The 15,535-nt window shown below is 45.0% G+C and overlaps 1 protein-coding gene across 12 annotated transcripts in view; it reads left to right on the top strand.

Moving 5' to 3' along the window:
* The window catches only part of tnika (TRAF2 and NCK interacting kinase a), a 54,381-nt gene extending 38,877 nt beyond the window's left edge, over positions 1-15,504 (top strand). For 4 of the 12 annotated variants that reach the window (XM_019872331.1, XM_019872338.1, XM_019872332.1 and 1 more), the window contains 20 exons: positions 1,467-1,634; positions 2,361-2,636; positions 2,718-2,824; positions 2,951-3,066; positions 3,382-3,479; positions 3,584-3,607; positions 3,985-4,053; positions 5,046-5,152; positions 5,294-5,399; positions 5,476-5,613; positions 6,489-6,585; positions 6,696-6,866; positions 6,942-7,085; positions 7,691-7,825; positions 7,935-8,035; positions 9,622-9,771; positions 9,979-9,996; positions 12,067-12,226; positions 12,695-12,834; positions 13,209-15,504. In XM_019872331.1, coding sequence (XP_019727890.1) covers positions 1,467-1,634; positions 2,361-2,636; positions 2,718-2,824; positions 2,951-3,066; positions 3,382-3,479; positions 3,584-3,607; positions 3,985-4,053; positions 5,046-5,152; positions 5,294-5,399; positions 5,476-5,613; positions 6,489-6,585; positions 6,696-6,866; positions 6,942-7,085; positions 7,691-7,825; positions 7,935-8,035; positions 9,622-9,771; positions 9,979-9,996; positions 12,067-12,226; positions 12,695-12,834; positions 13,209-13,292 — 2,409 coding nt within the window. In that variant the 3' untranslated portion in view covers positions 13,293-15,504. The remainder of the gene's footprint in view (positions 1-1,466; positions 1,635-2,360; positions 2,637-2,717; positions 2,825-2,950; positions 3,067-3,381; positions 3,480-3,583; positions 3,608-3,984; positions 4,054-5,045; positions 5,153-5,293; positions 5,400-5,475; positions 5,614-6,488; positions 6,586-6,695; positions 6,867-6,941; positions 7,086-7,690; positions 7,826-7,934; positions 8,036-9,621; positions 9,772-9,978; positions 9,997-12,066; positions 12,227-12,694; positions 12,835-13,208) is intronic. The other 8 variants (XM_019872341.1, XM_019872343.1, XM_019872340.1 and 5 more) reach the window with 6 other exon arrangements.
* The last annotated feature ends 31 nt before the right edge of the window (positions 15,505-15,535 follow it).

The following is a 15,535-nucleotide window of genomic DNA, read 5'->3' on the forward strand; positions in this document are numbered from 1 at the left end:
AGAATGAGGCTTTCGGCTCCTTCTTCTTCTTCCAAACTCGTCTTCTCACAGACAAGAAGCCAATAAGACCATGTTACTTTTTTTTTTTTTAAACGTTGGTTCTAAAGGAACAGAGAAGATCCTGTCTATTGTCGGTCCTTGTGAGTCCCAAGTTAGTGACAGGCAATTAGTGTTCGTTGGACCCCTTTTCCAACAAACTCCGGACTCTCCTTCTTTCGTCTTTCTCGTGTCCGCTGTTCTTTCTCATTTTCACCAGAGAGGGAAAAAAAAAATCATTTTGGGTGCCAGGCCAGGTACCCAAACCGTTTTCTCCTCACGCGCACTTCTCAAACGTTCTCTTTTCTCTTGTAGATGACGACGCTAACATCTCTCTGCCTCCACAGAAACTAAACAAAAAGATGCCAGTTTGTTTCCCTTGTAGTTCCTCCCCTCATGACTCCTAACAATTTGTCTTCTCGGGGGCTTGTTCCCCGCCTCCGTCGCCGCCGTTGTGACTCATGAATAGGAGCTGCATGCAGACTGTAGTTGTGACGACCCGAGTCATAATCTTGAATAATCCCCCAATAGATTATGAGCTCATGAGGATTTGCAAAAAAAAAAAAAAAAAAAAAAATCCTTCAAAGGGGTTCGTTCTCATTGCGCATGCAACATGACTCGAAAAGAAACGGCAAAGTGTTGACTCAAAAATTAGGTGGTCAGAGAGCGTTCCTTTAAGGCTTATTCCATTACTTACACACAAGACTTTCATCACTCGTAAGACCTTGTGGGTCAAGATCCAACCGTGTGTTTCGTGCTGCATGGCAGGTCATCAAACTTTGCCCCCGTTCTGCAACCACACGCATGAACAAAAACCCAAATTTGTCGAGCAGTTCGCATCACCCGTCTGTCTGGTGTCAGTGGTTAATGCCGCAGTTGGACAAACTCTTGATGTGATCTGCGGTTGGTTTTGAAGGAAATGGATAAAATGATCCCAAAATAGCCGCTTTGACCTAAAATGTTGCTTTTTTTTGGCACGGATTCTTGAGGCATTTTGTGGGTCATCACATTATAGATATGGCGACTAAATTTCTTGTTGCTGAGTGAAAACAGCTCTGTGACTAAATTAAGATTTGGGTTTGATGGCCGGTCGTTCAACTTCGCTGCCATGTTGCGGCCAGATGCAAATATCAAAACTCAATTTTTTTTGCAAGTCAGCCGGTACATATGTCCAGTGTTCGCCGTTCAAATCTGTTTGCATTTGAGCAAAATTTGTAGGACAAAATTATTATTATTATTATTTTTTTTTTACACCTCATGGTTTTTGTGGGCCCAGTCATGATATGTGCCGACCAAATTTGATCTCACGACTTGAAACTGGCTTGAGGGTCTGAATTTTCCCCCCAAAATTACAATTCTCTAGCCGCTGCCGGGCTATGAGTGATGGTAGTGTGTGTGTGTGTGTGTGTGTGTGTGCGTGTGTGTGTCTGGTGGAGGAAAGGTCTAAGCTGAACAGACAGAGCTCTCCGGCACTGCAGCCAAAAGTGTCGAACCGGATCTCCGACCCTTCCCTTCCTCCCCGATCTGAGTCCTTCAGCAGCAGTGGGGGCATGCAGGCTGCTCGAACTCCACCTGCCCACCGTCCTGTTGAACCCCAGGTGTGTGTGTGTGTGTGTGTGTGCCGCAGGAACACGTGTGCCTTGAAAATTAACCTTACTACCTCTCTTCACTTTGTTTTCAGGACTGTACAAAATATTTACATTGTTGTCGTGAGTTGATGGTTTCCCGTTACCTAATTCAGCCCGCAGTCTCCTCTCCGATAAAATATGTCGATGTGAAACAAACCGGCCGCTCACTGGTTACCGTGTTGCTGTGCCTTACCTCGGGACGTGACTGTATTAAACTCCACAGTCTCCACTTTGCTGCATTGTTCCCTGTCTCCCCGCCCTTATTGTCCTACCAGATAAAATGTCTCACCTCTTGTTGAGGTAAAGCACGACTGGTCACAGTTTCGTTTTTGTTCCTGAGAGGTACATTCAGCAAATTGTTCCTGACACATGGTTCATGCTCCTGACAGTTGACTTGAGCAAAGTTCTTGTTCCTGACAGGTGACTGAGCCAAGGTTCCTGTTCCTGCTAGTTATGTTCGCAAGATTTTCATTCCTGGGAGTTGAATTTGTTCATGGCACTTAAGGTCTTGTTCCTGACAGCCGACTTGAGCAAAGTTCTTGTTCCGGGCCGATGACTTTTACTTGTTCCTAACACCGAAACAAAGTCCTTGTTCCTTTACACAGCATTCCTTGGTCCTCCATCCTTTTATGCCTTACTGTATACTTGTCTGTGTTTCCTTCCTCTTGATTCTCGGCTTCCTCGTCCACGCCTCAGATGGCCCACCTGGTTCCTGTCAAGACGCACTCCAGCTCCATGTCGGGTTCTCAGTCGCTACAGGAGCAGACGGGATCGGCTCTGAGCGAGAGCGTGGGCTCCGCCAGGTCGGATATCCCCCGGCAGAACTCTGACCCGACTTCCGACAACCAAACTCCGCCGCTTCGCATCGTCGATCGGGATCGGGACAGAACCGCCTGGCTGAGAGAGGAAGACTTACCGCCCAAGGGCCGAGAATCCCAACCGGTAAGACCTTGCGTGGTGCATCATGAAAAGGTTCATCTCATTTATTATTATTATTTTTTTTCATAATTCTTGCAGTGTATTAACTATGACGATTACCGTATTTGTCCTCAGATGCCCCAGAGGACCACCTCCATCTCCCCAGCGTTGGTCAGGAAGAACTCCCCCAACGGTGGTGTCATTCTGGGGCCTCGAGCAGGCTCTCAGCTCATACGAGCAAGGTGAACTTCATTCTTAGGCTTTGTCCAGGGTGCTGCAGTTTTATAGTCCATAGTCTCCACTTGACTGCAGCAGCCGGTTTCCTTGCTACACTCATTTTTTTTTTTTTTTTTTTAATTTGAATTTAGTAACCCGGACCTGCGCCGTTCTGAGCTCTCTCTGGATGCCATGCTGCAAAGAACTTCCTCCAACTCATCATCCTCTTCCTCGCCCTCATCCCAGGGAGGCTCGGTCGAGAGGAGGGGTACGTGTTCTCTTTCTGCAGGTGTCCCAAAACATGTGTCCAAAGACTCTTTTTCTGTCAAGCCAGTTTTCCGAGGCCATCTCTCAGTTCTGCTTGGATCGCCCTGTCTGACAGTTTTTAAGCATTCCTACTTGGAGCTGACTTCACTTCTGTTGGCAACTTATTCCAATTGTGTGCGGCATAACAGCGAAATGCCGCTTCACCGTGTTTGCTTTGAAAGCTGGGCTCGACCTATTGAACCTGGAGTCTGCAGTTATAATGTGGAGAATGTGTCAGTGCACCTTATATTCAGTGCAAATATTCTCGCTCCAACAGGTCAGGGCAGACAGGAAGCATCGTCGTTGGGAGCCAATCAGGAGGCCAAATCCAAACAGGAGGAGGGCCGCGACTCAAGCCGGCCCAGCAGGCCTGCAGTGAGCCCCGACACACAAACACGCTCCAAACTATTTGCCTCGAGTGTTGGACAATCGCGAAACTTGTTCTCTGCCTCTCTTGTCTGTCTCCCTCCATCCTTCAGAGCTATAAGAAAGCCATAGATGAGGTTAGTGAGCCCCCCCCCCCTTTCCCTCAGTTCCCCGATGTGACACATATACACAGCAGAGAGGGTGGATGTCGCTTGTGTGCATGTGTCACATCCACCACCTGAGCATCTGTAAATCTCTTTCAACCCGTCGTCATGGTTACTGGTCAGGTGGCAGGGGCTGTCGCCGAACACCTCGGCCGGCGTGCCATCAATGAATGCCCCCACCCCAACCACCACCTCCCCATGTTGTCCTTTCACCATTGAGAGAAAAAAACAAAAACACTTTGACGAGCGCCTCCCTTGCCCAAATGTTTGCGAGGTCACTCATGTGGCGCTTCATTTGAGGCGCGGGAAAAGTAAATCGACTTGAGTAATCTTTGGTGGTCTCCTTTCAGGACCTCAGCGCTCTGGCGAAGGAACTGCGAGAGTTGAGGGTCGAGGAGGGGAGCCGGCCTCCGGTTAAGGTGGGCTGTCCAACATCACGGCTGTGATGTGCGATGACATTTCAAATTGTTGTTTGAGTGCGCGTAATTTTATTATTTGAACAAATCAGCAGGCCTGCAGTGAGCCCCGACACACAAACACGCTCCAAACTATTTGCCTCGAGTGTTGGACAATCGCGAAACTTGTTCTCTGCCTCTCTTGTCTGTCTCCCTCCATCCTTCAGAGCTATAAGAAAGCCATAGATGAGGTTAGTGAGCCCCCCCCCCTTTCCCTCAGTTCCCCGATGTGACACATATACACAGCAGAGAGGGTGGATGTCGCTTGTGTGCATGTGTCACATCCACCACCTGAGCATCTGTAAATCTCTTTCAACCCGTCGTCATGGTTACTGGTCAGGTGGCAGGGGCTGTCGCCGAACACCTCGGCCGGCGTGCCATCAATGAATGCCCCCACCCCAACCACCACCTCCCCATGTTGTCCTTTCACCATTGAGAGAAAAAAACAAAAACACTTTGACGAGCGCCTCCCTTGCCCAAATGTTTGCGAGGTCACTCATGTGGCGCTTCATTTGAGGCGCGGGAAAAGTAAATCGACTTGAGTAATCTTTGGTGGTCTCCTTTCAGGACCTCAGCGCTCTGGCGAAGGAACTGCGAGAGTTGAGGGTCGAGGAGGGGAGCCGGCCTCCGGTTAAGGTGGGCTGTCCAACATCACGGCTGTGATGTGCGATGACATTTCAAATTGTTGTTTGAGTGCGCGTAATTTTATTATTTGAACAAATTTGGGAAAATTCTTCTTTTGCTTGAAAATCCAATTTCATAATTTTGATCTAGAAAAGGTTCAACAAATATTTTTATTTAACGCATTTTATTTTAGAAAATAAAATGTGTTTCTAAAATGTATTATGAAACTTCGTGATGGATCCAACGGCTCGGTAAAAAAAAAATTTATGTCATAAGAATCTCAATAATGCAATCTTTTTTATATACCAATGAAATCATTCGCGGTGATGCAGGTGACAGACTACTCGTCATCCAGCGAGGATTCGGAGAGCAGCGACGAGGACGGCGAGACGGTGGGACACGACGGCACCGTGGCCGTGAGCGACATCCCTCGCATCATGTAAGCTGGCCCAATTCGAACCCACTCGTGTTTGTGGCAACAAATGCACGAGTGATGGTGTGGGGATCTGTTTCACTGTCACTTGGACTTTGTCAATATTTTTTGGGGCTTGCGCGCACGTGTGCGTGCGCTGTGCTGCAGGCCCGCCACGCAAAACAACAGCAGCGAGTTATACGGCGGACTGAGCGAGGGCACCCTTGAAGAGCTTTACAGCAACTCCAAGGACGGCACGCTGGTCGTGAGAGAGGTGACCGCCCCGACGTTAACGTGGCGGCGCTAACGGCACGACGACCACCGTTGACCACCTTTCTTGTCCTCGTCAGGCCGAGGAGAAGAGGCGAGGCGGCCACGCCGAGAGCAATGGCTTCGGCAACCACGGCAACCTGCCCGACCTGGTGCGGCAGAGCAGCTCGCCCGCGGCCGCGCCCAGCGCCCTGCAGGAGCTGGGAGACATGCCTGAGGTACTGGAAACGTATCCAGTAGCAATCCAGTGTGCATAAATGTGCAGTTAATGCTTAGTAATGATAACAGGTGTCCACTATAGTAACTGTTGTCCCTTAAAGGGTTAAATTTGGAAAGAAAAAATTAAAAAACACACATCCCAAGGCACCACTAGATTGCTATTTCAAATAATTCATTTGGTTAGGGTTTATAATTTGGTAATAATTTGGTTTATGATTACTCCCTAGCATATTATCAGATTACAGGTTGTCATTTTTGGTGCATGAAAGGGTTAAGAAGTCTTTTTTTTTTCACATTCACATCAGTAAACCAGGACATTCCTCTTCTTCTCCTTTCGGCACGTCCCTATTCAGGGGTCGCCACAGCGAGTCAGTAATTTCCATCCGCCCCTGTAAACCGTCCTACCAACTCGCATGGTCGTCTTGGCAAAAGTTTTACGCCGGATGCCATTCCTGACGCAACCCTCCCCATTTCTCCGGGCTTGGGACCGGCACTGGGAAACAGTGCACCCCCAGGGGAGGGCACTGCTCCCCAGCGGCTGGGTTAGTAAACCAGGACATTAAAAAACTAATTATACAAAATGTAATATATATATATATATATATATATATATATTTTAAGAGTCACATGACATTCCGTTTCGGTATGACCAAGTTAGCTACAAAATCAAACGTGTGTTTTTGTGCATCGCCATTCAGGTAACCAACCTCAGAGACATGAAGACAAAAACAAAAAAAAACATTTTTCATTTCACTCAATGCAGACATTCTAAAAGCCGTTGAAAAAATCTTAAGTCCGTACCTATATTATGAAGAACATACAAACAACACGATAACTCATTTGAATCATTCTTATTTGTTGTTCCATCTCGCAGTTTGGTCTGGGCGGCTCCAAATCATCCTTCACCCCATTTGTGGACCCTCGCGTCTACCAAACGTCCCCGAGTGATGAAAACGAGAACTCGACAGCCGGTGAGCCCCCCCCCCCCCCGCCTTCCACAGAGGCATTCATCTAGAGTTGATCATGCCAAAAGGTGTATATGCGGCGTCATTAACCGCGCACGTCATCTTTGCCGCGGCAGCCATGTTTGCCAATGAGCTGCTGCGGCAGGAGCAGGCCCGACTCAACGAAGCCAGGAAGATCTCGGTGGTCAACGTGAACCCCACCAACATCCGACCGCACAGCGACACGCCCGAGATCCGCAAGTATAAGAAGCGTTTCAACTCGGAGATACTTTGCGCCGCACTCTGGGGTACGTCCCGAACCTTTGACTCCGCTCCTCGCCGCCCAATACTTGCGTCCTTTATGTACGAGTTGATGCGGTCAGGTGTGAATCTGCTGGTGGGGACGGAGAATGGCCTCATGCTACTCGACCGAAGCGGCCAGGGAAAAGTTTACAACCTGATCACCAGGCGGCGTTTTCTTCAGATGGATGTGCTGGAGGGCCTCAACGTGCTCGTCACCATCTCGGGTAGGTCTGCTATTAGTTTTGTTGAGCTGTTTTGATTTTACAGACTATTAATAGCAGATTTGTATTTAGGTTTTGAATCGATTTTTAAAAATTGGAAATTATTTTTAGCACAGGTGTTTGATTGATGTCAAACTAACCAAAACATCGAGAATTACACTTTGTGTATTTAAAATAACCAAATAATTTTGCCTAAAGAACGGCCCAGCTAGCTTAACGCTAACACATTATGGAAAACATCATTAATAGGCTCGAAGATAGCACCGATAGTCGTGACGTAACCTTTTTTAAGCAACCGATAGTTGAACTCAAACAGTGGTGCAACATTTAAAAGTACATCATGCAGGCATATATTCTTTATCCTCTGCAAAAAAAAAAAACATCTTGAACTTTTAGTTTTTAAACTATTTTATTAGCGTGAATATTCAAGATGTGCAGAATGTTACTGTGTTTTTGGTTTAGCTTTTTTTCTTTTTTTTTAAATCTGGTCGAGTAATTTTTTTAAGCACAGTTGAGTTGATGTAATCTTTTGACTGCAATTTTTTTTTACCGCAGTTTTACTTTGTGCCTTCAAACGTCGCGCTCTTTCTTTTTGTGGCCGCTCTCAGGGAAAAAGAACAAGCTGCGCGTGTACTACCTGTCGTGGCTGAGGAACAGAATTCTGCACAACGACCCAGAAGTGGAGAAGAAGCAAGGCTGGATCACCGTCGGCGAGCTGGAAGGATGCGTGCATTATAAAGTCGGTAAGCGTGAGCTGCACGGAACACGCGCCCTTGTCGGCGCGAGGCGCAGCGCGTCGTCACTGCACGTGAGGACCCGAGAATGCTTCTCACGCGTGTGCCGTGGTTCCAGTGAAGTACGAGAGGATCAAGTTCCTGGTGATTGCGCTGAAGAACTCGGTGGAGATCTACGCCTGGGCGCCCAAGCCCTACCACAAGTTCATGGCCTTTAAGGTACGCCGTAGCCATCGGTCCGAGAAGAACAGTGATTCTCAAGAGTGTATAGTACTGGTTTTGTGCTGGTTGTGCTATGGGGGCTCCCTCTAGTGGTAAAATCTGGTCGAGTAATTTTTTTAAGCACAGTTGAGTTGATGTGATCTTTTGACTGCAATTTTTTTTACCGCAGTTTTACTTTGTGCCTTCAAACGTCGCGCTCTTTCTTTTTGTGGCCGCTCTCAGGGAAAAAGAACAAGCTGCGCGTGTACTACCTGTCGTGGCTGAGGAACAGAATTCTGCACAACGACCCAGAAGTGGAGAAGAAGCAAGGCTGGATCACCGTCGGCGAGCTGGAAGGATGCGTGCATTATAAAGTCGGTAAGCGTGAGCTGCACGGAACACGCGCCCTTGTCGGCGCGAGGCGCAGCGCGTCGTCACTGCACGTGAGGACCCGAGAATGCTTCTCACGCGTGTGCCGTGGTTCCAGTGAAGTACGAGAGGATCAAGTTCCTGGTGATTGCGCTGAAGAACTCGGTGGAGATCTACGCCTGGGCGCCCAAGCCCTACCACAAGTTCATGGCCTTTAAGGTACGCCGTAGCCATCGGTCCGAGAAGAACAGTGATTCTCAAGAGTGTATAGTACTGGTTTTGTGCTGGTTGTGCTATGGGGGCTCCCTCTAGTGGTACGCAAAAAAAAAGACTGAATTCCATTTTCAGACTGGACGTTAAAAGTAGCTTGAAGTTTTGTTTTTAATCTAGTACAGTAGACATTTTTTCACGACATTTCTGTTTATTTTACTTCTAAGTACAATCAGAACGCTAAAATTGAGTTTTTGTTTTAAATTGGGTAGATATTTTTTTGTGATTATTCCAGTATATTTAAGAGTCGGTAACTTTTTGAGAGTATTTTGCAGATTTAAAAGTAGTTAGGTAACTTGTAGGAAGTATTTGAGTACATCTACAAGGATGATGATGACTTTTTAGCGATTATTTTAGTAGAAGAAAAAAAGTATTACTCTTCAGGAGTATTTCCATACATCTAGGAGTATTAAATAATTTTACAAAGTAGGAAATATGTAAAGTACATTTAGGAGTATTTGGATTACTTTGAGAGAAGAATTTCAGTAAATTTGAGGTTACTTTTCGGGAGTATTTCCATACCACTAGAAGTATTTAGATAAGTTTCAGACGTATTTGACTACATCTAGGTGTATTTTGATTATTTTAGGTAATTTAGTAGATTTAAACATATTTAGATTACTTTCAGGGAATATTTTCATGCATCGAGAAGTATGAAATAACCTTTGGGAAGTACTTGAGTATATCTAGAAATATTTAGATTATTTTTAGGGATTAATTGAGTTGATTGAAAAGTCTGTAGATCACTTTTAGGGATTATTTTCATATTTTCATAGTATTTTAATGTTGGTCATTCCGGTGGTACTTCAGGAGCCAAGCATTTTTTTGACGCGGTACTCGGTGTTGTTGAACTATCCCGGCATTCCATAAAAACAACTCTCAGCTTGCTCGCTAGCGTGTTTGACAGACACGAGAGAGGCTGGATCTCAAAATTGCTCAGTGTGCCTCCCTGTCTCGGTTGGCAGTCGTTCGCCGAGCTGCAGCACCGTCCTCAGCTCGTCGACCTCACGGTGGAGGAAGGCCAAAGGCTGAAGGTCATCTACGGCTCCAGCGTGGGCTTCCACGTCATCGACGTCGACTCGGGCAACCCGTACGACATCTACATCCCGTCGCACGTAAGTAGACTCATGGGAGGCACATCGGAGATGTTCTTTCAACAAAAATTGCTGTCTCAAGCTCCACTTTAAGGGTGGTCATGACCATCTGAAATGTTATCTTCAGTCTGTGTATGAGAAGACTTTTAAATCGCCAGCCAATGCATCAATTCACATCCACCTCCTCTCTGCCCTGCTCCTTCCCTGCCAATTTTGTTTTTCTTTCAGTGTGCCAAAGAGACCAAGGTGACGCGCACTGCCCTCCTCCATCCACCTCTTGTGTAGCTGTAGCCATGTGTTGCTGCGTAGATGTGTAGAGCCATAGTCAAAAAGCGCCCCCCAGTTGAAGCACAGCGTTGTGCGACCACGTGTTCGTGTGCAGTCCACATGTAGAGATGCATAGATAACGTACAGTAGCAGTCACTTAGAGCGGATGTGATGAAATTCATCTCGCCCCCTTAAGCACAAGGCTGGAATTTCAGCACTGTGCGCTAAGAACCAGGTATAAATAGAATATACGAGAACATAATACGGTATCATGGAAATTATTAGTTTAAATGCATGAAAATTTTGTAATCCCCCCCCCCCCCCAAAACAAAAAAAAAAAAATTGTATTGGAAAAAAATTATCAAACCCAACCATGAAAATATTGAATGAAAGCGAACTGTGAATTTTGTATATCATTGTACCTCTGATCATCCGGCTGATCTATCGATCTTGTCTGTCTGTCTGTCTATCTGGCTAGCATCTATGTAGCTGTCTGTCAAGCTAGCTGTTGAGCTAGCTAGTTTTCTGGCTGTTTGTCTGTCGCGTCGCCTTCTCTTATGAAGTGTTTTCTGTATTAATTATAATTACTATATGTCATGAATAATATGAAGTATGTCATGGGCTGAGATGAGTTTCGCCACCATACTGTCATTCACTCATTCGTGTCTGTCATACTGATTTTGTCCTTTGATATTTCAAAGTGTCATGTATTTTTTGTCGGCCATCCTACTAATTCCTGTGATTTAAATTTTTTTATTTTTTTATGTACATTTGTATATTATCTACACTCATGTCCAGATTTGGGTTTTGGCGCACACACACACACACACACACACACACACACACACACACACACACATATATATATATTTTTTTCTCATTTTTGGCCAAAATTGCATCATTCTGAAATCATCAGGGAACGTCTGGAGTGAGTTGGCTGCATTTAAAGTAAAGGGGCCAAATAGTCTCTCATGCCTCACTTTTGGGTACTTTATTCCTTGAATTTCATGTATGAATTTTGTTTGGCCCTCTTGTTCCCATTTGCTTCTGGAAATACAATAATTTTATCGGTAATTGTCTTCCATCATCAAACTCAAAAAATTATCAAACCCAACCATGAAAATATTGAATGAAAGCGAACTGTGAATTTTGTATATCATTGTACCTCTGATCATCCGGCTGATCTATCGATCTTGTCTGTCTGTCTGTCTATCTGGCTAGCATCTATGTAGCTGTCTGTCAAGCTAGCTGTTGAGCTAGCTAGTTTTCTGGCTGTTTGTCTGTCGCGTCGCCTTCTCTTATGAAGTGTTTTCTGTATTAATTATAATTACTATATGTCATGAATAATATGAAGTATGTCATGGGCTGAGATGAGTTTCGCCACCATACTGTCATTCACTCATTCGTGTCTGTCATACTGATTTTGTCCTTTGATATTTCAAAGTGTCATGTATTTTTTGTCGGCCATCCTACTAATTCCTGTGATTTAAATTTTTTTATTTTTTTATGTACATTTGTATATTATCTACACTCATGTCCAGATTTGGGTTTTGGCGCACACACACACACACACACACACACACACACACACACACACACACACATATATATATATTTTTTTTTAATGATTGAACACTACTTAAATATTTATTTTCATCCTTTATGCCTGCCTGACATTTTTTTCATGACTCTAAAAAACAGCAGTTATGAAGCCAGGAGATGATGGATTATCGATCAGACAAAATAGGTATGAATACCAGAGAGCCATCAAAAAGAGGCAAAAAACAAATAATTGAGGAGCTGAGAAAGACGTGGAAAACACCTGCAAATAAAAACCCGAATCCATGTTTTGATGTCAAACCCAAATGTATTACAGGAAGCTTTTAACTGCGCTTATGCCTTAGCGTCAACAAACACGCTTACAGGGGATTAAACCCAAAATATGGCTTTAAATACCCTACTGGGATATTTTTTAATCGGATAGGGATTACGATTACATTTGACAGGTATTAACATCTTTGTGTGTGTGCGTGTGCGTGCGCGCAATAGATTCAGAGCCAGGTGATGCCGCACGCCATCGTGGTGTTGCCCAAGACGGACGGCATGGAGATGCTGCTGTGCTACGAGGACGAAGGCGTCTACGTCAATACCTACGGCAGGATCACCAAAGATGTCGTCCTGCAGTGGGGGGAGATGCCCACCTCTGTTGGTAAGTGCGTGTGTGTGCGTGTGTGTGCGTGTGTGTGCGTGTGTGTGTGTGTGTGTGTGTGTGTGTGTGTGTGTGTGTGTGTGTCGGACTGGGCGATATATATCGTTACCATATTGATCTCTTTTCCACATTTCCGTGTCATAAGCAAGGGAGATATTGCTGGGCACTGTCAAGCCATAGAAATACAGTTTGTATAAGTACACACTTAATGTGTTTTTCACTAATACTTAACCATATTTATAATGTATTAGTGGAAAAAATCCAGCAACCCTGTTCAGGATAAGCGGTGTGGAAAAGCAGCACAGCGTTCGACTGGCTAACACGTCGGCCTCACAGTGCAGATGTGCGGGGTTCAATTCCAGCACCGGCCTTCCTGTGTGGAGTTTGAATAGTGATGAGGTCATGCATCTGATTGTGTCTAAAGAAAATAACAAGATTGAAAATGTACGTTTGACTCTGCATCTGCAGCCTACATCCACTCCAATCAAATCATGGGCTGGGGCGAAAAAGCCATCGAGATCCGTTCGGTGGAGACGGGCCACCTGGATGGAGTCTTCATGCACAAGAGGGCCCAGAGACTCAAGTTCCTGTGCGAGCGCAACGACAAAGTACGCACGTATTCACAGAAGAATAAGACAACTGTCATATTATCTCATTTAGTCGGACGCCTTTATGTGTGTGCATTTATAATTACATATTCGGGAAGGCAGGAACAATGACTTTGCTTAAGTCCGCACTCAGCAGTCAGGAACAAGAACTTTGCTTCAACCTGCAAAAACTGTGCCTCTCAGGAAGAATTACTTTCCTAAAATAATAAGAACTTTGCTAAATTCAAATATCAGGAGCAAGAACTGTGCTGAAGTAGCCTGTCAGGAAAAATAACTTTGCTAACATTGCCACTCAGGAGTAATGACTTTGTAAAATTAACATACAGGAACAAGAACCATCAACCATTAATTTCTCTCTTTCTGTCTCCCATCAGGTGTTCTTCGCATCAGTGCGCTCGGGAGGCAGCAGCCAAGTGTTTTTCATGACCCTCAACAGGAACTCCATGATGAACTGGTGATGACCTGCCCCCTTGGTCCAGCCTCGCGCTCCCATTGGCTGTTGCCGTCTTCCACCTTTTTGCACACTTTGCCTCCTCCCCTTCCTTTGCCCGTCTCGCCGCCCTCATGACTTGAAACAATCACACCAGGGCAGCGCCGGGAACACTTGATCTCCTCCTTATCATCCTCCTCTTCCATTTGCTCCTCCTCCTCCTTTTCCCACCAAATCAAAAGATGACGTCTGCGTCCCTTTAAGAAGAAAATCGCACACTTCCAACCTCATTCACGACCCCCGCCCCCCTCCTCTTTGTCATTCTTCCACTCTTCAAAGGTGCTGCATTAGACTTGAGCTGTCAATCAACAAAGAGCGTCTGTGTGAAACTTTACAGCACACGACTGCCCTCGAAAAAAATTGTGTGCGTGCATACCTGTGCGAGTCCCGTTCCTTGATTGCCGTCTCTGTGAGGGGCAAAAGAAGTCTGTGTTGTGCGTCCAAGTGAAGTTTTGAGTAGGAAAGTTGACCTAACACAAGTAGACAAAATTGACTGTTGCCACAATTGTATCCCACCGCCACAGAGACGGGATTCATTATTATTCTTGGACTGTTGATTATTGTTTAGGTATGTCAGGAACAGGAACATTGGAAAACTCATTCAGCAACTAAGACTTTACCAAAGTCACATGGAAATATATATCACTCAGCAGGAACAAGAACTTTATGAGAGCTGTTTGTCATGGACGAGATGTTTGCTAAAATCACCTGTTAGGAACAAGAGCATTGCTAACGTGAAGAAAAAATGCTTTGCTCAAGTAGCCTGTCAGGAACAAGAACTTCAGGACAGACGCATATCAGGAACAAGAACGTAAGGAAAGCCACCCATCAGGAACAAGACAAGTCACCCTTCAGGAACAAGAACATAAGGAAACCTACTTATCAGGAACAAGACCTGTGTTAAAGTCATCTGTCAGGAACTTTCGGAAAGGCACTTCTCATGAACCAGAACTTTCGGAAAAGCACTTATCAGGAACAAGAACTTAACAAAAGACATTCATCAAGTGCAAGAGTTTTGGTAAGGCAACGTGTCAAGAACAAAAGCATTGCTCGCTGGCCTCACCAGTCAGGAGCAGGAGCTTTGCTGAAGTATCCTGTCAGGAATAATAACGAACTAATAACTGCGAAACTCACAAGAAGAAGAAGAACAAAAACTTTGGTAAAGCTATCTGTCAGGAACAGGACACATTTCAAGGCAGCAACTTTCCGAAAGTGACAGGAACAAACTGCAGAAACAAGAACTTGGCCATTGTATTAGGAGCAGAAACCTTTGTTAAATTCACCTATCAGGAAAATTATCCTTGAAAAGTAATCAGTTAACAATCCGTCATCTGTCTTTAGCATTGCCAAAACCACCAATCGGGAACAACAACATCGGCAAAGTCTATCATGACGAATTCGCCGGCTGACTTGTCAAGAACAAAAACATTGCTGTGAAGTGCAACAACTGTACAGTTGCCAGTCAGAACCAGGAACTTTGGTAAAGTCAACCGTGAGACAGGATTTGAAATCCATCTTAATCTGTCAGGAAACAAGAACCTCAGGAAAGTCACTTGCCAGGAACAAGCACTCTGCCAAAGTAACCTACAGGGGCAAGTGACTTTGCTAAATTATCACGAACAATATCTTCACTACCATCCCCTGTTGTTTTTGTATACACACATGCATGCACACAAAAAATAAATAAAAAATCGAATGAGCCAACTCGGCCTTCATGATTGGATGAGTTTCAAACTGAAAAAAAAAACATGCCAAATGATGTGTGGTGGGATACATTGCGGATGGTCTACAAACTGGTTTGGTTACGTCGGATTTGCGCCGACACGCTAACACGTTTCAAATTGTTTAATTATTGCTAGTGAAGACAAGCTAATGACCACCTCAACCATGTCGTCGCGTACTGTACTAAAAATGGCTGTAGATGCACAACAGGCTAACAGGCTAATGGTTTAGCAATAAAGAGCCCTTGTCTTCCCACTGTGTGTGAGTGTGTGTGTGTGTGTTGTCCATTCCGGTCAATATACTTGAGTACTTTCAGACAAATCTACTGTAATGTTTTATTTTGCCGTGTGTTTTCATTTTTCATCTTTATTTTAAAAAGACTAATCATTCTGTTTGAGGGTTTGTTTTGTTTTGTAAAAGAGACACTGGAAGAGAAATAAATGCAAGAGTAGAGCCATGTTGCTGCTGTGTATCTTTTTGTGTGTGTGT

The sequence above is a fragment of the Hippocampus comes genome, unplaced genomic scaffold (assembly GCF_001891065.2).
Source record: "Hippocampus comes isolate QL1 unplaced genomic scaffold, H_comes_QL1_v1.1 scaffold92, whole genome shotgun sequence".
Classification (NCBI taxonomy): domain Eukaryota; kingdom Metazoa; phylum Chordata; class Actinopteri; order Syngnathiformes; family Syngnathidae; genus Hippocampus; species Hippocampus comes.